Raw genomic sequence first — 22,886 nt, 5'->3', positions numbered from 1 at the left:
GTGCCTCAAAAACCTACAAAACATAAATAACTTGACCAAAAAGCAGTTTCAGTGTCAAGGAAAAGTTACCAGGTTGACCCTTGATTTTTAGGGGCTGAGCCAATGCATGATTACAATAAAAATAAGGCCCACCATAACAAATACACCTGAAAGTGCATAAGTGTAGGACTACACAAAAAAACACTGCAAGAAACACGCTGCTATAAGACCAATGCTGGTTGGGTCGCTCTAACAAACATGAGGGGGCACAGGTAAGCAATCAAGTTCACGGTCACAGAAAACCAACACACAACATTGAACATGTAATTATTTGCAATGGAGGATCGTAAAATGAAACAAAGTTGAAATAAATACAAACAGTTGTATAAAAATCACAATGACTCTTCCGTAGCTCAGCCTCACACATGGTTGCTGCAAATTAAAGGTAAACAGTTTGCCTGTTTTCACATAACCTGAAATGTGGCGCCAAGACAAGAACTTATTCATTTGAAAAAGGTAAGAATTTAATTTGTGTGAAGAAATTAATTTAGGATAGCAAGGCAAGAGCAGAAAATATCACAGATCTAAACATGTGGCTGTTGTCTTTCTATGATGTGGTTCAATAACCAGTTCTTCATTCTTACATGTGATGCTTTTTCATAACCTGGTCCTGTGTGTTTCATGTTTCTCTTTGCCATTGCACAAGCTGTGTATGTTGTTGAGCCATCAGAAGACAGGGGCGGTGACCTCTAAATCCTCCCGCATTTCTCATTAATGTGACGTCGTAATGATTAAACCTCACAATGTCTTCAAATTCTGGCCCATTGCTGTGCCTTCTGGGTCTTTTTTGACCCGATTTGGACACCCCTTTTTCAGGTGCTCTGAACATCAGGTTTTTCGTCCCAGTGACCACCTTAACCCATAGTACCGAAGATGTTAATTTTTCAATGGTTTGAAAAAGTTTCTGACACCTTCCTGCTATTCTCTATTCTTGTATATTTGTCACAAACAATGGCTACAGATCTTTAGACAAAATGAATACCTAGTTGAAGAGAACCAGAATAATGATTTAACTCTATTGCTACATTGCTACTTACTATATTGAAGTAATAAAGATATCTAACACCTGCATTCCATGTGTAAAGAGGTAACTGCCCATATATTTACTCACTCAAACAGCTGACCAGAAGACTGAACACGACCAGACCTGATTGGATCCAGCCATCAATCTAAACCTCACCATATATTGCCTCTTACCAATGCAGGTGAAGTGGTCACCACAAGGTTCCTACAAGAACACATTTCTTCAATCAAAGGAAATTTCGAGAAGAATTTCAGAAGAAGTTGTTGAAACGTATGAGTCAGGAAAGGTTTAAGAAGCCATTCTTAAAGTACTGGAACTCCAGAGCACCACAGTGTGTCATTATCTCCAAATGGAAAAAAAAACCATCTCAAACAGTGGTGCATTTTCCCAGGAAAAGTTGCCTGCCAAAATAACAGTGATGACTATTTCAAGATGTCACAGATGATGACAGAATAATATTCAAAGAACTGCAGGCCTCTCTATCCTCAGCTAAGTTCATTATTCATGACTCCATGATAAGAGACTAAGGAAAAATGCAACTCATATAAGCATCTGCTATCGAAGACTAAAACCAGTTCTTGTCTCATATTGGTTAAGAAACAACCTGGATGATCCCCAAGCCTTTTGGAATAATGTGCTCGTAAGATTAAAAGAGTATGTGGACACACCAATACAAAATCCAAAATTTTCAATGTGAAGCATAGAAAGTGGAGGAAAGGAATCAACTTCAGGCATCAATGCAAGCATTGGGGGTTAATAGTTTTAATGAAAAGTTTAATTAGATATGAAAATAATTTGGGGTCATTCCATAGTAAAGTTTTTCATTATTTGCAGTTTCTATAACTTTATGAGTGATAGAGAGTCTCCATTTGCCAGGTCCATGTCTTCTGGACTCATCTGCCATAGTGCCAGTGCAAGGTCTTCTTGCCTTATCTTCTGTCTTGCCGGGCCCAAGTTTTCTCGTCTTATAGACCGTCGTGCTGAGTTCAACTCTTCTTGCCTCACTTGCTCTGCCGGGCCCAGATTTTCTCGCCTCATCTGATATTGTATTGGGCCCGAGTCTTCTCGCCTCATCTGCTCTGGTAGGCTGAAGTTTTCTGGCCTTACAGACCGTTGTGCTGAGTTCAACTTTTCTTGCCTCACTTGCTCTGCCGGGCCCAGATTTTCTCGCCTCATCTGCTCTGGTAGGCTGAAGTTTTCTGGCCTTACAGACCGTTGTGCTGAGTTCAACTTTTCTTGCCTCACTTGCTCTGCCGGGCCCAGATTTTCTCGCCTCATCTGCTCTGGTAGGCTGAAGTTTTCTGGCCTTACAGACCGTCGTGCTGAGTTCAACTCTTCTTGCCTCACTTGTTCTGCCGGGCCCAGATTTTCTCGCCTCATCTGCTCTGGTAGGCTGAAGTTTTCTGGCCTTACAGACCGTCGTGCTGAGTTCAACTTTTCTTGCCTCACTTGCTCTGCCAGGCCCAGATTTTGTCGCCTTATCTGCTCTCCCAGGCCCAGATTTTGTCGCCTCATCTGATGTTGTGTTGGGCCCGAGTCTTCTCGCCTTATAGACTGTCGTGCCGAGTTCAAGTCTTCTCGCCTCGTCTGCTGTGCCAGGCCCGAGTTTTCATATCTGGATGCCCTAGCTGAAAGATAAACTTATGTTACTATTTACAGTTTGTACACACTATTGGTTGTTTGTTGAATGCGTTTTTGTTGTAGATAGGGTGACTTGAAAACCCCTTAGAGGGAGAGCTATGTTATGTATCACTTTAAATTTATGTTTTATTGTTATTGTGTTTTTGTTGTCTTTGAATGATTTTTCATATTTTCAGTGATGTGTATAAATTAGGTATTATCCTTTTCAATGTGCCTCTATTCCTAGTGTTTTGTGGGTAGAGACCCCACAAGTGGGACCCCTCTGTGATGTCACCACTCATGAAACCACATTCTGGTTATTTAAGACCAGAGCAGAGTAAGCACAGATCAGGAGATCAGAAGCGTTTGTGAGACTTGCTGTTTTATTTGGATTTTTCTGGTTTTGCTGACTATCTTGCTTCAGTTTAAGGATTTATGAATTGCGTCGTTGGACTTGTTTGCTACTGATTGTACTTTTAGGCAAGTCTTTATTGCCTCTTTTAATACTTTTATCTTTATTTTCCTATGTTTTTGTTGACAAACCTACAATTTATAAAGATTCTTTGTTTGACCTTCTGTCTACCAGCCAGGGACTTACCACTGTCCTCCCTTTTGTGTGGCTTTTGCAGTATAGTGGGACATTGTGTTATTTTACTATGTCATTATATTTGGGACCTGTTAGGCCAGAAGCCTGCAGCTAGCAGTTGTGAGACTAGCTGGATTTGGAGTGAGTCTCCTTGGGTAGGTAAGGTTAGGTTGTTGCCCTGCCTTTAGGGTCCTTTTAGGACGCCTCACACACATTTAGCCATGTCTGAGACTTAATTTTACAACAGTATTCTTTGTCTAATTATTACTGGCGTCAAGAAGTGCTAGATTGTTCATTCCTTATCTAGCTGCAGTCCCTTAAGGGCGCTTGAGGATGCTATTGTGAAGCTCCACCTTTCTTGGCGGTAAACTGAATTAAAATTTGTGGCAATAAACACAGCTGCAGTTTTACTAGTCTTGAATACACAGGATAGAGAACAGAGAGCGAGACAGGTAGGAGGCTAAAGGTAACAGTTATACAGCTGGTTTAGACGTTTCTTCCTACCCCTAAATAAGGAAACATCATAAGAGGTTAGCTGGTATATTTTGTGATAGGTGACAACTAGTCAAGGTCCTGACTTGACTCCAGAAGAGATGCTGAAATAAACATTTTACACTCACAGACCTACCAAGGTGCCTGAATTAAAGAATGTCTGCAAAGAAGGGTGGGCTAAGATTCTTCCACAGCGACGTGAAAGACTGAAATCCAATTATAGGAAGTGTTTAGCAGCAACAGCCACAATCAAGCTTTGAAACAATGGAGGGAATTACTTTTTTCACATGAGTGATAGAGGTGTTGAAGAACACCTTGAATTTAAAAAAAAAAAAAGTTCACTTAAGTATTTATATGCATACTTTTATTTTACACAGGCTTCTTACTTCTTAGCATTTGCGTTAATGGGATAAAATCGCATGTATATGTAAAGTGAAAATGGGTGTACTGTGTAAATATGTCAGTCAGTCATTGTCCAACCCGCCATATCCTAAAACAGGGTCACGGGGGTCTGCTAGAGCCAATCACAGCCAGCACAGGGGGCAAGGCAGGAACAAATCCCTGGGCAGGGCGCCAGCCCACCGCATGTGTAAATATGTCTTATCTAATTTACCAAAGGTTAACCCAACCACTGTTCAAATTCCTTTTTCATTTTTGTTCATTTTTTAACAAGCTGAAAGGAAGCAATGTCATTTCCATTAAAGAAAAGTAATATGTAAAGAAAAATAATTCATTAGCTAAAACTAAAATGGAAATGACAAAATGTCTAATGATACTGAGAAAATAAAAAGCCAAAGCTAAACTAGTATTTGTAATTTTTATTTTGATTTTCACCTCACTAGTCTTTATGCTGTTCTCCTCGTGTCTGTGTGGGTTTCCTCCGGGTGCTCAGATTTCCTCCCACAGTCCAAAGACATGCAGGTTAGGTGCATTGGCGATTCTAAATTGTCCCTAGTGTGTGCTTGGTGTGTGGGTGGGTGTGCCCTGCGGTGGGCTGGTGCCCTGCCCAGGGTTTGTTTCCTGCCTTGCGCCCTGTGTTGGCTGGGATTGGCTCCAGCAGACCCCCATTTTAAAGATGTTAAGATAAGGATAGGAGTGAGGGGTAGACAATAAAGAAAAAAACATACAAGATTTTAACATCAGGGACCTGGGTGATAAACCTATTTTAACCTCAGGGCCCTATTTTAAAGATGTTAAGTTAAGGATAGGAGGTGCAGTCTGCCGGTTTATCTACTCTCTCTATATATAAAATCCTAAGCCTAAAAGTGCAACGATTTTAGGTGATGTTTTTATGTCACGTTTTTAGTCACGCTTTAAATTGGGCTTATTTTAAAACCTGCATACTGTATATATGTTTGGTACCAGTCTTTTCAGAATTTATTGGACTTTAATGTGATGTTATTAGATTTTCAGATCTTATTCGGTTTTTAAATTATAAACTAAAATATCAAGAAAGTCGTGGTTTTTAATTTCAACAAATCATTATTTCAATAATTTATTTTAATAATTTAATTCAATAAATTACATTATTTTTGATCGAGTAAACTTTCTTTCACAGAAACAAACTATTAAAGAAAAAAAAGATCTATTCATAACACCAATGTTTGTATTTAGGTGATTTAGTTAGCTGAAGGTCGAGTTACGATGACCCATTAAATACCACTTTAGTTTTCACCTGATTTTTCCTGTCATTTTTTTTTTTTTTAAAGTTTTTTTTATCTATACGAATATCAGTTAAAATGAATGGATCGTTTATTTAGTCTCTTATAAATACTCAGAGAGCACAGTGGACCTCAGTTTAACGGGAATACTCCAATCGGTACGAGAGTAAATATTTTCTTTATATTTTAATTTTATTAATTTTCATTGTAATCATTCCATACAAACAGATCAATTTATAACCCAACAAATTTGAAGACAAATCCAACCCCACCCTTGAGAAGAAGAGCTTAGCTAAAGGAAAATTGCTTAAGGCTTTTTAATAAGGCAACATTAAACAAAAGAAAGGGAGAAGTAAATATCTATGTAAATAAGAGATGGAGAAGGGAGTTAAATAGTTATTTCTCTTATTCTAAAATAATATTGATTAAATCCTGCCAGGTTTTAAAAAAATTTTGTACAGATCCTCTAACTGAGAATTTGATTTTTTCCAATTTCAAATAATATAAAAACATCGGTTTCCCACTGACTTATAAGAGGAGAATTAAGATTCTTCCAATTTAACAAAATAAGTCTGCATGCCAAAAGTGTAGTGAATGCAATCACAGTTTGCTTGTCCTTCTCCAATTCAAGTCTGTCTGGAAGAACACCAAACACAGCTGTTAGTGGGTTAGGAGGGATTGTGACCCCAAGGCTGTCTGAGAGGCACTTAAAAATTTTGGTCCAAAATGATGTTAATTTGGTGCAGGCCCAGAACATGTGACCCAGTGAGGCAGGAGCTTGGTTGCAGCGCTCGCAGGTTGGATCCTGCCCTGGAAACATTTTGGACAGTTTTAAGCGAGACAGATGAGCTCGATATATAATTTTTAGTTGAATAATTCTATGCTTTGTGCATATAGAACTCGAGTGAATTCTCTGCTTTGCTACCTTTCACTCCTTTTCTGATATATTGATTAAGAGATCTTCTTCCCAATGTCCTCTTGGATCTTTGAAAGGTAGGGACTCTAATAAAATTTTATATATTGCGGAAATAGTGTTTGTTTCCTCGAAATTGAGCAGTATTTTTTCCAGCATTGTGGAGGGTGCAAGGTGGGGGAAATCGGGCAATTTCTGTTTAACAAAATTTCTAATTTGAAGATAGTAAAAGAAATGTGTAGCTGGGAGGTTGAATTTTGAAAGTAATTGTTCAAAAGATGTAAATATGTTGTCTATATAAAGATCTCTGAGCATTTTAATCCCAAAACTTTTCCAGGTATTAAAAACTGGATATACTTGCGAAGGTTGAAAGAGGTGGTTCTCTTGCAGAGGTGCCACTGATAAAAGATTTTCCATCTTAAAATGCTTTCTAATTTGGTTCCATATTCTGAGTGTGTAAAGCACAATTGGGTTATTAGTATAAAGAGAGTAAATATTTTAATCTTATTTCATGATTTTTTACTGTGTTAAACAATAATTAATTTTTCTTTTAAATATTTCTAGAATTTTCTGATTTTGGCCACAAGTGGGACAGCCTACCAGGGCGCAACTGGGGGTTGGGCGCCGAAGGCACCAGGGGGGCTTGGCCCCCATAGTTTATTAAATATTATTTAAAACTGTGCAGTCCTAAATGTGTTTGGAATGAGTATTGAGTTGTGTGCGTGTGCAGGTATCCCTGGCTACTGATGTTGGAATCTGTGAATTCCATTGGTCATTTCATCCATCAGTCGGAACCGAGAACAAATAGCAAAGCCTCATCACTCACCAATGACTTATTCTGTGGATTTCATTGGCCACAATTGACCATCTGGAGCACATGTTCTGTTGTCAGTGAATAGCAGGCAACTTTCATTAAGCTTCAATGAAAAGGCATGAGAACTAAAACATGCCACACATTACTTTAGAAGACACAGCTAAATAGTTTGAAAATTAGAGCCACGAAGGATTTGTCAAGATTGAATAGCCACCCCCTATGCTTCAGATTCAGTCAGTATTTAAAATGGAAAAAAATGTTATCTTGATATGCCAATAGTACTAGGGTGTTGTACCGTGTTATCCATTACGAATGTAGTGAGAAGTCAAGCAAAATGATGCCTTTGAATGACTAACTAAAAAGATTACAATATGCAAGCTTTCGAGGAAACTCAAGCCCCTTCTACAGGCAAGATTTAAATTTTGTAAATTTTTGATTCACATCTTGCCTGAAAAAGGGGCCTGAGTTGCCTCGAAAGTTTGCATATTGCAAGGTGTTATTTTGTTTGACTTCTCACTACTTGATACGCCAAAGAAGGTAGGAGTTTCAGCCATTCAACCTCACTTCCCACAGGTGTTGCTTGTATATTCACGATATGTTTGCAGTGATAGGTTAAGCAGATGCGTAGCACGCAGTCAATGTAATCAACCGAGCCGACATTACAAGTTTATGTTTAGTTTTAATCAGGTTATTAGTACTGATGTTTCAACGTGGAGGGTGAAGAGTCACAGAGCTTCATCAACAGCAAATTGAAGAACTGCAGTGATCTTAATATACTCTATTTCGAATGGCACAGTATTGTAAAACTTTTAACAGTGGATCGTGACATACTGTGCTGGGGAGCTCATCAACACTATTAAATACTGAATGACACCATCTCGAGTTATTTTAACAAGAACAATGAACCAAATCTGCTCTATTAAAATAAACTGCCATTGGATCTGCCCGCAGTGAACCTTCTCTGTCTAACACTGTCATGCTTAACAAACGGCTCATCAGTGGTAAAGCACTAGTAGACTGCAATCTTGATATGTCATGCCAAAAATAAAAGAAAAAATCCTTGAGGATTCTGCATCTCTAAAGTGACATCAGTTTTAGTGAGGCGACTCTCTCTGGTCTGTTTACATTGCAGCGGAGTGGAGGCCCGGCTGGGATTGTTACAGCTAAACAGAACAGCAAATGAACAACCATAGAATGGTCAAAGCTGCCCTGCACTTGGTTGTAAAAGTGAGAACAAAATCCACTTTTATCCTATTCATTGTTCCTTATCACTGTGAGTGATTGTAAAATCAATATTCACTGTATATTCCTACATGTAATGGTACAAAAATTGCATTATTTGTTCATGGCTTTCTTCTGTTTTTGTGCTGCTTGTTTCTTAATCTAATTCAGAACTTTGACTTTCAAATATTTATTAATGTTTGATGTTAGTTAATAATAATAATAATAATAATTCATTACATTTATATAGCGCTTGTATCCTGTGATATTAATGTCATCTTTGCTTTTATTTCTTTGTATTCCTTTGACTATTTGTGAAGCACTTTGAGCATTCAAAAGGTGCTTCATAACAATACATTTTGTTTATTATTATTACACAGTATCATGAGGTGAGATTTGATTGCTAACCTGGTCAGTGTCTGTATGAATTTTGCATGTTCTCCCTATGTAGATGTGGACAGAGTGTGTGTTTCTTCAGATATTATGAAAGAACTTTATTTGTCCCCAGGGGGAAATTAGCTTTTTATAACAGAAACTCGATATATATATATATATATATATATATATATATATATATATATATATCTTAGATAGATAGATAGATAGATAGATAGATAGATAGACACACACACTCAATATGGCTTTGTACATATACCACAATAACTAGAAAGCAAGAAAGTTTAAACAGAAAGAAAACGTCTGACATGACAATTCAAGTCCCAGTGAGGTACTATACAGGTGCTGTTGATATAAAGGAGCACCCGTATTTCTTGACACAATTCTGCTGAATAATTTGTTGGCTGAAAGTACTCGGTGTCAGCATAGCTGAATATGACGATAGCTTCGGATGAGATGTAAAATCAAGTTCCTGACTCTCTGTGGTCATAAAAGACCCCTGGGTATCCTTTGTAAAGAGCAGGGTGTACCCCAATGTCCAAGCTAAATGGCCCACCACGGTCTTGTCATTCTGGACCCCCCACTCATCTCTCACCCCTTCACCACCTAATAGCTCATGTGTGGTGAGCATACTGGCACAAAAATGGCTGCCGTCGCATCATCCATGTGGATGCTATCCATTAGTGATTAGTGAAGTGGCTTCCCACTCATTAAAGCATTTTGAGTAGTGAGTAAAGTGCTATATAAATGTAAAGAATTATTATAATTATTAATAATAAAAGTATTAGAAGTGTGTCATTTATGGTCTCTCAATTGCAGAAATCCATTTATTCCTGCATGTTTTGTTAAATGATAATTATCAACGACATCCCCAAGCAGTTGAACTAAAGTGACGAACTGACACAGAAACATCTGTATAGAGCAGGGGTGTCGAACTCCGGGCCTGGAGGGCCGAAGTGGCTACAGGTTTTCATTCAAACCCTTTTCCTAATCAGTGAGCAATTTTCACTGCTAATTAATTCTTTTTCCCTTCATTTCAATAGCCCTGTTTTTAAGGATTCAGACCTCTGAATTGATTTGTTTCTTCATTAAATGGCAGTCAAACAGAAATGAGACGTGAAACAAGCCAACAGATGACCAGCTAAACTGGGATTTCAAACTCCAACCAATTTCACTCCAAGCAGTCTCTTAATAAGAAGCTGATTCCTGCTGTTAATTAAACCAGTTATTTAATTCCATGGCTTGTTGCTGCTCTCATTCTGCCACAGCAGATATTTCCAAATTTGTTGATTTTTCTGTTTTTTCTAAGAACAACGTCAAAATGTTTTGGTGACCTGAGAGATCAACCTTACTGAGAAGTTCACCTTTCTTTTTTCAGATATTGTGTGATGGGCACAGGTGAGCTGGTCATATGGTGGCTTGTTTGTCTCATTATTGTTTGGCTACTAATTAAGGAAAAAGAGACAACTAAGGGGCCTGAGTCAAGTTAATTAAAACTAAAGCAAAAGAAGTTAATTAGCAGTAAAAACGGCGTACTAATGAAGAAGATGGTTAGAATGAAAACATGCAGCCACTGCGGCCCTCGAGGACCGGAGTTCGACACCTGTGGTACAGAGGGAATTAAAACTGGACAGGGAAATCCATACAAAAAATAAATAAATATGAGGCCCCAGTAGCAAATCTTACACCATGGAAAACATGAGCATAGCAACAAGATAGAAGGTGCTTATCCTAGTTCATTAAGGTGTTTCCCAAGCAGGCATGTGTTACCAGATGTGCTGTTCAAGCTCTTCTAAAGGAGGATAAATAAATGGGCAAGGCTAAGGAGCTGAAATACAGTGGACAGCCATAGAGTGCAGCAAATAAGAAATCCATCAAGCTTAGTTCTCTTTCAGATCGCAAGATGTCCAGCAGTGCTATCAGCATGCAAACCTCAGAGACATCCATCTACAGTCCAGAGAAGTCTTATCAGAAAAGGCCATTCCTCCAAGGTGAAGGTGAAAATAAAGCCAAATGACTTTCCTATGCATGAAAAATGGCAGTAGGTGCTCTGGTCCAACGACTCAAAAATTTGAAATTTTTGGCTGTAACTGATGACAGTTTGGCCGCTGAAAGGTTGAAGAATAGTACATTGATGACTGTGTGCAGACAGCAGTGAAACATGGTGGAGGTTCCCTGTGGGTTTAGGGCTGCGTTTCAGAAAATGGACTCTGTCATTTGGTCCAAATTTATGTTCCCCTCACTGCTGAGAACTAGATGTAGATTCTCGTCTTTCAATCAAAACCATCATGGTGGTATTTGAGCGGTCACAACTCTATGACCCCAAACATATAGCCAAAACAATTACAGGCTATCTGTAGCAAAAAGTGGAACATGGAATCCTGCAACAGAAAGTATGGCCTCCATGAAGCCCAAAGCTCAACACTGAGCCAGTCTGGAATTACTTGAGAAACAGAAGCAAGTAAGAAAGATAAACTCTGCAGTGAAAAACCGACAATGTGAGGACCTTCAGAAACTACATGAAAGCAGACCAAACAGAATTGGCTATGTGTGGGCAAATCAAATTCTCCTTTGTTTCTTTTCTTCTGTGTACATTACTTTCTAGGAAGTATATTGAATAATAAAAATGTTCATATAAATTAGTTTTTAAAACGTTCCCACTTTACAGCATTTTTTTTTTTTTTTTTTTTACAAGTGCCTAAGACCTTTGCATAGTATTGAAGATTTTGCTGCATTTTATCAAATTTGGACAATGTGAACGCTAGCAGGTGAAGTGACTCACTCAGGATCAAAAAGAACGTCACTGGCAAGAAGTTTAAAGTTCATTACTTTAGTCAACTGCCTGCACCAGGGGTCCTCAATCACAGTCCTGGAGGGCTGCAGTGGCTGCAGGTTTTTGTTCTAACCTGGTTGCTTAATTAGAAAGCAATTCTTGTCAATATTTTAATTTCATGGCTTGTTAGTGCTTTAACTCTGCTATGTCAGGTCATTCTCATATCTGAGATTTTCTTCCTCTCTCTAAGGATATCATCCAAATGACTTGAAGGCTAAAATGGAGAAGTAATTCTCAGTCCTTCACTTTTTTCTCTTCACTTTCCTTCCAAGTATTTAATTAAACCCAACAATGCATGATAAATACACACACAAAGATGTAAATGGTAACAAGCTAAATGGAGAAGTGCTGCTCTCTTTTGTCATTTGCATGCTATTGCTAATTAGGAGCAATTAAAAACCAAGAATACAGCTGTTTAAGACTAAAATAAGCAATAAGGGTTCAAAATCTTAACGAGAGAGACAACTAAAGTGAAGCAGACGTGTTACTTGAGCAATAAGTGCTTCGTATTAAGCAATTGGGTTGGAGCAAAAACCTTGCAGCCACTGCGGCCCTCCAGGAACGTGATTGAGGATCTCTGGCCTACACCACTTGACGTAACATATGCCTAGGTTCTTTACTGCTTCTTCTGCTCTTCACAATGGTGGGGTGGCTTTAAATGAACCCAGTAGTCCACATAATAGGTTAGTATGTAACAGCATGACCCAAAGAACTCTATTCAAAGCTACAAGGAAGACATTTACTCTCCCACTAGACCAAATTGAGCCTGTGTTTTCCAAAAAACACTTTTACGCTGCTGGACTCCGCTTAACTCAGAGTAAACCATGAAAATAGTCTATTTTGTTTACTTAAACTCAGTAAAGCTAGGAGTAGACTTACATTTCAAACGTTCACTTCTGGTCCTCTGATTCTGCTGGATGCGAGCTAAACTATCAGCTCCTAAGAAAAAGACAAAAGCAGAACGTGAGCCTGTAGCACTTGTCACAACCAAGACATTCTTCTTCTACTTCATTGTCTGTCTGGTCACTTGAGGAGACATAACCCACCAGCCTCACTGGTCTTTACCAACTCCAAGCCCCTGATCTCCTGCAGTCTTTGTTTCAGATCAGACAGGCTTGTCCTGAGAGTCTTAGGAAGCAAATCTCCATTAATGCTGAAGTCTGGTATGCCTTCATCTCCAAGAGGGGCCAAAACAGATGGTAATTTCTACAAGATAAGAGGTGAGAAAAGGAGAACATGATAGACAACATTTCTGTCACACAAGCCTGCTGGTGTCCTTCAGGTTGGCCCTCTCACCTTTAGGAAGTGGATGTGGTCACTTGTCTGTGAAAGCCTGGCCAGCTCAGCATTGCTCATCTTCAAATCCTTGATCTCCTTCTCCAGTTGCTTCATGAGCTCTTCAGCCTTTCTCACCTCTGTCCTCTCATAATCTCTAATCACTTCAGCGACCTGTGACCTCAGCTTTTCAATGGACTGAATTACAGACTTTAAGATCTGCTCGTGTTCCTGAACTTCTTTTGCTGCTGTGCTCTGATTGCAAAACGGAAATTCATTTCAGCCACATGAGCTCAGACTTTGAGGATAGCACAATAATTATGTGTAATTTTGTGATAATTTTGTTTGGTTTAGCTAAACAGTTTTCTCTAGCCCATGTGGAAACATGGTGCGTCTGTGGTCACAGTAGTAGAGTTTCTACCTTGATCAGTCCATTTCTAGGAGTAAACACGGCTGCTCCACTCTCTGTTTCCACCAAAGAAGAGCAGTGATTCACCTTTTATTGGCTGATGGTGTACAAATGGGCTGAAATTCATAAAAGGCTAACTGCACAATATTGAGACAATGCATTACCACAGTGGAATGTTTATGAATGGACTGAGAAGTTTAAAAATAGATTTAACAAGTTAAAAATGAAGAAAGACCAGGATCCCCGGCCATGTCCACTACAGATGACAACAATGAGCATGTCCGTACCACGATTCTGACAAACCTATAAGTAAATATCAATGAGGTAGTAAGTCATATGCAAATTACTCATATGATGTCATTCACAACAGCTTGACTTTCACATAGTCTGTGAAAGATAGGTTCCGAAATAGCTCACAGAGGAGCATAAGTACAATCATCTAACCACCAGGTCAGGCCAGGTTAGGTTGGGGAACATGCACTGGTACAGCGCGTTGTTGCACCCAACACACAACAAAACAGCTTGGGATCCTGGTTGCCAACCCCCAGGTAGACACGCAGTCCAGTCTCACCCTCCGGAAATGACGATCTATCTGCTGCAGCCAGGTGTTACGTGGGAATCCCCTTGGCCTAGTCCAGCCGCTTGGGCCCTCAACAATGAGGATCCTGTGAACCGGATCACCCTCAGGGAATTGTGCCACATGGCCGTAGTGCCGTAACTCATGCTCCATTATAATGCAGGTAACGTGCCTCATTCAGGACTCCGTGAGCAACACAAAGTCAAACCAGCGGTACCCAAGTATTCTCTGAAGAGACACAATACCAAAAGAGTCCAGTCTTCATCTCAGGTCACTGGATAGTGTCCATGTCTCGCAACCATATAGCAAGACAGGAAGCACCAGGACTCTAAAGACTTGGACCTTTGTCCTTTTGTAGAGATATCTAACCACCTGTCAACGCTTATTGGTCTGCTACAGTATTAAAAGGCAATGTATTTTTGAAAAGAATCATCACTGAAAATGAACCATGGATTCACCACTTCGAACCAGAAAGTATAAAGCAGTGTATGAAATGGATCACCAGTTTGGTCCACTTAGAGATGCCTTAAGAGGTCATTGATTTCTTATGGACTGACATGTGAAATAAGCGTTCATGCATGGCTGAGAGACAAACCAAAAGCAAACTTGTGGAGCACTAGACCAAGTGCACTGAAACTACTAGGTACTTTGTTGAAAAATTGTGTGTTTTTATGTTCTCTACTGTAGTTATAATAAATTTTAGAAATAGAGTATGGATAATTATTGACTTCCTTTCTCAAACAGGACACAAGACTCACCTGAATCCTCTCTATGGTCTCCATAATCTCCTTCATTTTCTTTTCTTTCTCTTCTATTTTCTTTTTTATTTTTCTCTTTCTCTCTTCCAACTGATTCTGTGTGGAAACAAAATGAGAGAGAGACATGTGAGGAGTGGACAGAGTTGGAAACAGAAACCAGAAGAGATGATTAGAAGAAAAAAAAAAAGAAGAGAAAGAATGAGGAAAGAAAGGAGACCAAGTGGACATAAGTGGAGCATTTTGGAGCTGAATGTGTGAGAAACCAGAAAGACTGGACTGGAAGGAAGATTGTAGATGACTGGGAAAGAAGAGTGAAAGAGGTAACTGAACATCAGAGCCAGGGCCTCAGTGAGTGATCTGGCATTTAGAGTTACAAACAAGATGGAAGTCTGAAAGTTAGGGCAGAAATCAGAGATCAGGAAAAAGTGAATAAGAGATAGTTTGGTTTACAGAAAAAGCCCAATTTAAGCTATTTTCATCATAAGACACGAGAAACACCAGATAATAGGAAGAAAATGAAAACAAGAAGAGAAAAGGATTGAGAAAGTTAAGTGCGAAGACATAGGAAAGAAGGGGAGATGGATTGGTAAAGGTTCAGCAAAGTCCATTGTGATTTGTGATTACAAGAGTGGGACTGGAAGGACTGACATCTGAGATCTTAAGTCTGACTGAAAAGTGACAGGGAATGTAGGAGAAGAAAATTAAAAAGAAAGCAAATGTAGATATGAAACAGTTGGTCATGAAAAGGGGAAAGATTGAAGATAATGATGGAGGTGAGGGGCAGAAGTTGTGGAGAAGTGCAGTAAAATATCTATATAGTGGATCTGTTAAAGACAAGAGCAGGAAGTCTATTAGTGTGCAGGCCGAGAGACATGGAATGATAAGAGATGGTGGTGCGAGGGTCACTTTGTAGACATCAAGCCTGGCACTGAGGAACATTTGTCAAGTATCAGCATGGGTTAGCAGTCAAGCTGGGGTTACAGAGTAGAGATTGTGTGATAGCTAGCTAGATAGACAGACAGACACAACTCTTTGTGACCTAAAAATGGTACATTTGTAACTTTTAGGTGAACATTTGCAACATGAGTCGGGCCCTTTTGTAACATGCCAAAAAAGGCATTTTGTAACAGGAAAAGATAATGTTGATTTAAATGTTTAACTGTTTAGGCTTGTTGTCAGCCACCCTTCTAACAAGATTATGCATTTGGTTTAAGCCTGTTGTTCCGACTTCATAGTGGACAAAGAGGACATATAAAATCAATGGACTGGTGATATTATGTAACCTTAAGGATGAATTCATACAGTATAGCCTTGGAGTAAAGTACTCTAATAACTGGCATTATGTATTTTGAGTTAAATGTTTCACCCTATTGTTAGTATTTCTACATGACATAAATTGTATTTAAATAGATGATATTTATATGTATATTTTAAAGTTTGAATTTCATTTTTTTAAATCAGTCACCTTACTAATTTAGGTCTGGTGTGCAGTTGTACTTTTCTTGTTTTGTTTCTGCCAGTTGTTGTGGCAGAGGTCACAGCAGCTAGATTTTTCTCAAGAAGGCAGCAGAATCAGGCTTTTATTGTGTGATGTATGCACAGACTCAAATCAAATGAAATGAGCAATTTGCAAATTCAGTGAGCTTACATTTAGATAGATAGATAGATAGATAGATAGATAGATAGATAGATAGATAGATAGATAGATAGATAGATAGATAGATAGATAGATAGATAGATAGATAGATAGATAGATAGATAGATAGATAGATAGATAGATAGATAGATAGATAGATAGATAGATAGATAGATAGATAGATAGATAGATAGATAGATAGATAGATACTTTATTAATCCCGATGGGAAATTCACATTCTTCAGCAGCAGCATACTGATACAATAAATAATATTAAATTAAAGAATGATAATAATACAGGTGAAAAAAACAGACAATAACTATGTATAATGTTAAATATTAACGTTTACCCCCCCTGGTGGAATTAAATTATTTATTACAACTCTTATCAAAATTCATTTGATACTCCTATCTGACTCCAATTTCACGTGGCCTTGGTCTTACCACTAGCTAGTCCCACCAATACTTCCCAGCCTAAAGAACATGGCGCTCTATCTTATCCATCAGAGCCACTTTGCCGGCCTCCTCCCCTCCTTGATCCCATCTAGTTCCTGACACCATTATCTCTAGTCCTCTGGAGAAGGGGTCTGGGGGTTTAGGCTGCTTGTTAGATTCCCTCCACACACTTGACCTTGACTCATGGAATATTGGTGGTTTCCAGCTTGCTAAGAAAAATAAAAAATACACAGGCACAAGCCTTTTTGTGACGTAACCCTTGCTATACTAACGTACATTAAGAGGTACTGCTTTTTTTCATACATGGTTATGATTCTCTTTGAATATATGCAAATCATCAAGTTTAAAAATATACTCTTCTATACAGTCACACATAAATAAAAAATCTTTTCATTACAGTGACATTAGATTTAAAAAAAACAAAAAAAAAAACAGAACTGCACAGGGTTGCCCAGCTGATATTGGATTGCAAGAAGCAAACACAGAAGTTAAGCCAATGTGATGAACGTCAAACTACCAGCAGAGTAATTTTAAATGTTACTGTAATTAGAAGAGATTCAGCAGGCCAAGGCCTTCACAGTCAATGTGAATGTTCTTTTGAAAAATTAACAATCAGAGGACAGAAAAGATAGAAAAATATCACAGACCAATAATTAAAATAATATTTAAATAAAATTACGTGGAGTTGGGGGAGGTGTATAAGTCAGTGTGGACCGGGGTGGGGGGAGGGGATGTGTATTGGGTATAAAGTCTTGTTTATTATGAATATGTTCTTCTTAAGTTAGCATATGTTGGATTTATGTCCAAGTGTCTGTTGATGGCGTTCTCATTTGATAACCAGGATTCAGCCAGCTCTCTGGCACTTTTAGCACTGGCCTTGAATTTTACTTGTACATTGTCCCAGTTAAATGTATGTCCTGTTGATTTAGTATGCGTATAGATCAATGATAGGGAGTCCTTTCTTTTGATGGCGTTGCGATGTTCCTGTATACGTGTTGCAATTCTTTTTGAAGTTTGTCCTATGTATACCGCAGAGCAAGAACTGCATGGAATGCTATAAACTGCGTTTCATGTTTCTGCTGTCGATTTCTTGTTTCTAGCATTAAAGAGGACTTTGCGCAAATTGTTCCTCGACACCTACATAATTTTTTGCTATATATTGCCTTTGATTTTTGTAAGTCTAAGCATTATCCTCTGATGAAGACCCCTGGCAGGGGTTGAAACCTCAGGAATAAAAACTACTATATGATACGTGATTTATTTTTTCTCCCTTTGTGGATCTCCAGCTGCAAATATATATATATATATATCTCTATTATAAAAAGAAATCCTGTCGCCTGTCCTGATAGTCTATGATATGTGATAATCTCGAAAGACATTGTAAAGACTTGCGAGACCAAGGAGACTTGCCACGGTGCGTCTTGCGGGGACCGTAAACATGAGACGCATGGGCGTGGGCCAGAAATAAAAGACAGGTATTGCTTTTACAACGTCACGTGAGACCAGGCAGTGAGCCATCATTTAAAACAAATCAAAAGACCTCTAAGCTAGCAGTTGTTGGATTGCTTTTTGCAGGCAAGCATCATAATAATAATAATAATAATAAATTTTATTTATATTGCACTTTATATTTTAGCAATCCCAAAGTGCTACAGAGTAAAAATAGAATAATAAAATAAAAAAAAAGAACAGAAGAGTCTATAAAATACTTTAACAAAATGACTTTCTAAAAAGATGAGTTTTTAGGTTTCGCTTAAAGGCCTCAGTCGACTGTGGGGCTCTCAGGTAATCAGGGAGGGCATTCCACAGCCTCGGCGCCACCGATGAAAACGCCCTGTCACCCATGCTGCTGAGCTTAGTTCTGGGGACTTGAAGAGTGTTAGTGAGTACAGAGCGGAGGGAACGTAAGGAGTTATGGGGGGTAAGGAGTTCCTGTAGATAAAGAGGGGCATGTCCATAAATGCACTGATGGGTAAGAAGGGAGACCTTGTACTCTATTCTGAATGAAACAGGGAGCCAGTGAAGGGTTTTCAGGATTGGGGTGATGTGATCATACTTTCGCACCCTCATCAGGATCCTGGCAGCGCTGTTCTGAATATACTGGAGTCTCTGGATACTCTTGCCAGGAATCCCAATGAGGAGTGCATTACAGTAATCCAGCCTGGAAGAGACAAAGGCATGGACGAGCTTCTCTGCATCTGCCAGGGTGAGTAATGGGCGGAGTTTGGCGATGTTCTTGAGATGGTAAAAAGATGACTTACAGAGATATTTGATGTGGGTGTCAAAAGTAAGTTGGGAGTCCATTCTAACACCCAAATTAGTAACAGATGTGGAAAGAGGAATATTTTGGCCAGAGAAAGTAATACTGGTGATGGTAGAAGAGCGAAGATGATGTGATGTACCAACTAAGATGGCTTCTGTTTTGGATCTGTTCAACTGAAGAAAATTGAGCCTCATCCAAGCCTCTATCTCCTCCAGGCAGGTAGACAATGTAGATGTTGGCAGAGGAGCAGTAGAGGAGGTGGGAGTAGTCCTGAGGTAAAGCTGAGTGTCATCGGCATAGCAATGGAACGATAAACCATGTCTGCCAATGACAGTTCCAAGGGGGAGCATGTAGATAGTAAAAAGGATAGGGCCCAGCACAGAGCCCTGTGGAACACCACAGGCGACGTTGTGGGTGTGGGACTTTGCGCTGCCAAGGGCGACATGCTCAGTTCTGCCAGTCAGGTATGATGTAAACCAATTTAGAACAATTCCTGAGAGTCCAATAGTGTATTGTAGGCGGTGAAGAAGGATGTTATGGTCTATTGTGTCAAAAGCAGCTGTCAGGTCAAGGAGGATAAGTAGTGAAGGTGAACCAGTATCTGCCGTCATCAGAAGATCATCATGTGTTCCCAGCTCTTAAAACAACGACATGCGACAGGCAGAAGAGGCAGCTAGCAAGCAGCAAAAAGACAGCAAATGATCCAAAGGCATATTCTTAGCGTACGTTCAGCCGCAACACCCTTCACAACACGAGCAGCATCATACTTCTGGAAAGAAAAAGATGTAACCACGCACGTGGCCGAAAATAAAGGACAAGTATTGTTTTTACAAAAGTTTTTAAAGTAAAAGTGAAAATAATGCATATGTAACAATTCCCAAGAAAATAATCTCTTTAAATTGTAGATTGCCTGCCTAAGGTAAAGTCATCCCTGATGAATGGGGACGTGGGAATGAGGGGTCCTTTCATCGGATTAGCGCTATTTCAGATGTGGAATGGCAAAATGGGGGAGGCAACTTGATGAATGAGGTCTCCAGGACTTAAAACAAATCCAGATCACATTATGTGATATCATCTAATGTTTATTTTTATACTGTACTGAGGATTTATTCTGTTCTATGTATTGTGCTGTATGGCTCAGAATCAAAAGACAATGAGTAAAATGACAAAGTAGAACTTCATAAAGACGTTTACAAACATTGGCACTAAACACATGCAGAGCAGGTTAGAGACTATGAAACCAGTGAAATTAGAAAGGCTCAAAAAAAAAAAAAAAAACGGTGCTATACACATGTGGAGAAAGTTAAAGGATATGAAAGTAGGAAAATTAGAATATATAAAAAAAGAAAGTACAGATCGCAGTAGCGCAAACAAACAAACTGCCTCATTTAACTATGCACCAATCTAACTTTGGTTTTGCACAATAATTACTACACTATTGCACCTTAACACTTAATTCTACTTTATTCACATAATTTTACTTATTTATTATGTTCTACTATACTGTTATCTTTCGATCTATGACTTTTTGTTAATCTAACTAATATTCTTCTAACTTTGCACAGTTTTTGATAAACGGATCAGGATGCATTTCACTGCATGTTGTCCTGTATAACTATGCATGTGACAGATAAAGAATCTTGAGAATTTCAAAAACTGAGTTTACCGCACATGCATTTATTGGTTACTTTGCTAGTGTCTGTTATATTTATCTGTCTGCTTATTTAAAAAGCTACATTTACCCCAGGAGTCAAAAACGTTCTGTCTAGCCCTTGTACAAAAACCTAGACAAAAGCTGGGGTATCACCTTGGTAACCACATGTACTTTTGGAACTGTGAGAGGAAAATAACATGACTTTACAGACAGGAGTCCAATGCAGAACTCTACTTACTTTTTTACTTTGTAAAAAAAAAAACATTATTAACTGCTGATGATATAGATCGTTTTGTCTGTGCTGAAATTCCAAACAGAGAAACCTATCCTGACCTCATTAAAAAGATTCAGCATATTGGGATTCACAAGATTACAAATATTGTTTTTAGAGATGTTCTGAAATAAAAGTGAAACTAATGAAATAGCAACAATTCAAAGAAAAAAAAAATCTTAACAGTGTGTATCCGGAAAACCAAACACGGGGGTTGGCAGGCAAAGCCTCCTAGTATATATCTATATATCTATCTATCTATCTATCTATCTATATATATATATATATATATATATATAAATTCTGAAAAATAAAAGTAAGCCAAAGCCAATCTGTTGAGGAACATTTTTCTTTGCCGTTGACCACTTTACATTATCACTCAGTGTTATATTTTTGAACTTGCTTACTCCGAACAGGATCATGGGGTGGCAGAGGCTATTCCAGCAGCCTTAGGCATAATGCTGGAATCAGCCCCAGTTGGCATAACATCCTGTCACAGGACAGCCATACACTCACCCATCCGCCCACACACACACTTTGTCATAAAAGGTTGAATTAGAGTCAGAAAATCAATGAAACATACACTGTATGCCTGTATACTATGTAACAAAGTCAACATGAGTGAGGAAGAGTCACTCAGACATTGGGACCCTGTCAGAGATATGGGACAGGACCGCTAACTCCACCCAATCCTGGTTGAACACATAGACACCTCACAGTCCTGACCGCAGCTCCTGTACCCGGCTAACCCTTCCCATTCCTAGTCCTCTCCTCACCTGTCTCCTAGGTCTTTCCTCATCAGGTGTCACGGTGTCATGACTCTTATGTTCAGTCGCCACGCAAAGCAAGCACAGGCAGGTGTTATCGGTCCGACAGAAGATTTCCAGAACTTTCTGATGTTTCGTGCAGAGTTTCTCTTCCAGATTTCCAGTCGGCTCCTCTAGTTTGTGACTTCTGAGGGCGTCTGACTCCAAGTGCGGCCGGAGGTGTGTCTCACAGTAGGAGGCCACGCAGGTCAGGCAGGTCTTCATGGCTCTCCGTTTTCTCCCCGTACAAACATCACAGGACACCTCGTCAGATCCAGCGTAACTCTCAGACGGTCCCCGATCAGCTCTCACCTCCTTTAGTTTCCCGATCAGTTCCGTTAGTACGGTGCTTCTGTTCAGCTCTGGCCTGTCTTTAAAAGATCGTCTGCATTGAGGACATTTATAAGTCCCCTCGTTATCCGACATGTTCCAGTAGTCATTAATACACTTCATACAGTAGCTGTGTCCACATGGTATAGTGACTGGCTCATTCAGGACCTCCAAGCACACGGGACAGGAGTACTGATCGGCAGACAGGTAATGATAAGAGGCGGCCATCGCGAATTCATAAACTGTATTTTCAGAAGAAGGGCCTAACTACAGCCCGCAATGTCTATGGCAGCAGTCACGCAACGTCTTTTGGGAAAGGGATAACTACAGACCTCCGGAGTCTTTGGGTTTTACCAGTTTAACCAAGAGATGCGCGAGCCGAAATTTGTTTTCGTCGCTCTGGATGACGTCACTCGATACGTCCTGCTTCCCGCCGTTTATGTGCACGCGCTTTCGCTCGCTCTGGTTCATATAAAGCTGCGCGCGTCCCCCAGCCCTTTCTGTCTTTGCTTGCTTTCACGAACAAATAATTCCATCCATCCATCCATTTTCCAACCCGCTGAATCCGAACACAGGGTCACGGGGGTCTGCTGGAGCCAATCCCAGCCAACAAAGGGCACAAGGCAGGAACCAATCCCGGGCAGGGTGCCAACCCACCGCAGCGAACAAGTAATTAACAAAAGTAATTTGTAACGTGAGGAAGGTCCTATAAATAATGGGTTTCCATATATACAACGTGTGTATATTTTATTTTATTTTAAGAGAAAAAGCTCCACCCCTGCTTAAATCTTTGTAATGATTCAAGTCCCAGTATAAAAGAGGCCGCAGAGACCCATGACACGCTGGAGGAAT

At 39.4% G+C, this 22,886-nt stretch overlaps 1 protein-coding gene across 2 annotated transcripts; it reads right to left on the bottom strand.

Annotated features, from left to right (window-relative positions):
• Nucleotides 1–1,808: 1,808 nt before the first annotated feature.
• On the bottom strand, nt 1,809–22,526 carry LOC114664963 (E3 ubiquitin/ISG15 ligase TRIM25-like). 2 transcript variants are annotated; one of them, XM_051925674.1, is made up of 7 exons: nt 21,675–22,526; nt 14,619–14,714; nt 12,896–13,129; nt 12,646–12,805; nt 12,479–12,538; nt 2,309–2,691; nt 1,809–2,101 (listed from the first exon to the last, which is right to left on the bottom strand). In XM_051925674.1, the coding sequence occupies exons 1-7, from the start codon at nt 22,260–22,262 to the stop codon at nt 1,901–1,903; spliced, it is 1,722 nt and encodes a 573-aa protein (XP_051781634.1). In that variant the 5' UTR covers nt 22,263–22,526; the 3' UTR covers nt 1,809–1,900. The 2 variants fall into 2 exon arrangements, with proteins under 2 accessions (XP_051781634.1, XP_051781636.1); XM_051925676.1 differs by having other exon boundaries at nt 2,513–2,691; nt 21,675–22,519.
• Between the last annotated feature and the right edge of the window lie 360 nt (nt 22,527–22,886).

The sequence above is a fragment of the Erpetoichthys calabaricus genome, chromosome 1, assembly GCF_900747795.2.
Source record: "Erpetoichthys calabaricus chromosome 1, fErpCal1.3, whole genome shotgun sequence".
NCBI lineage: Eukaryota > Metazoa > Chordata > Cladistia > Polypteriformes > Polypteridae > Erpetoichthys > Erpetoichthys calabaricus.
The sequence above is the reverse complement of the archived record's forward strand: the minus strand, read 5'-3'. Positions and strand labels throughout refer to the sequence as shown.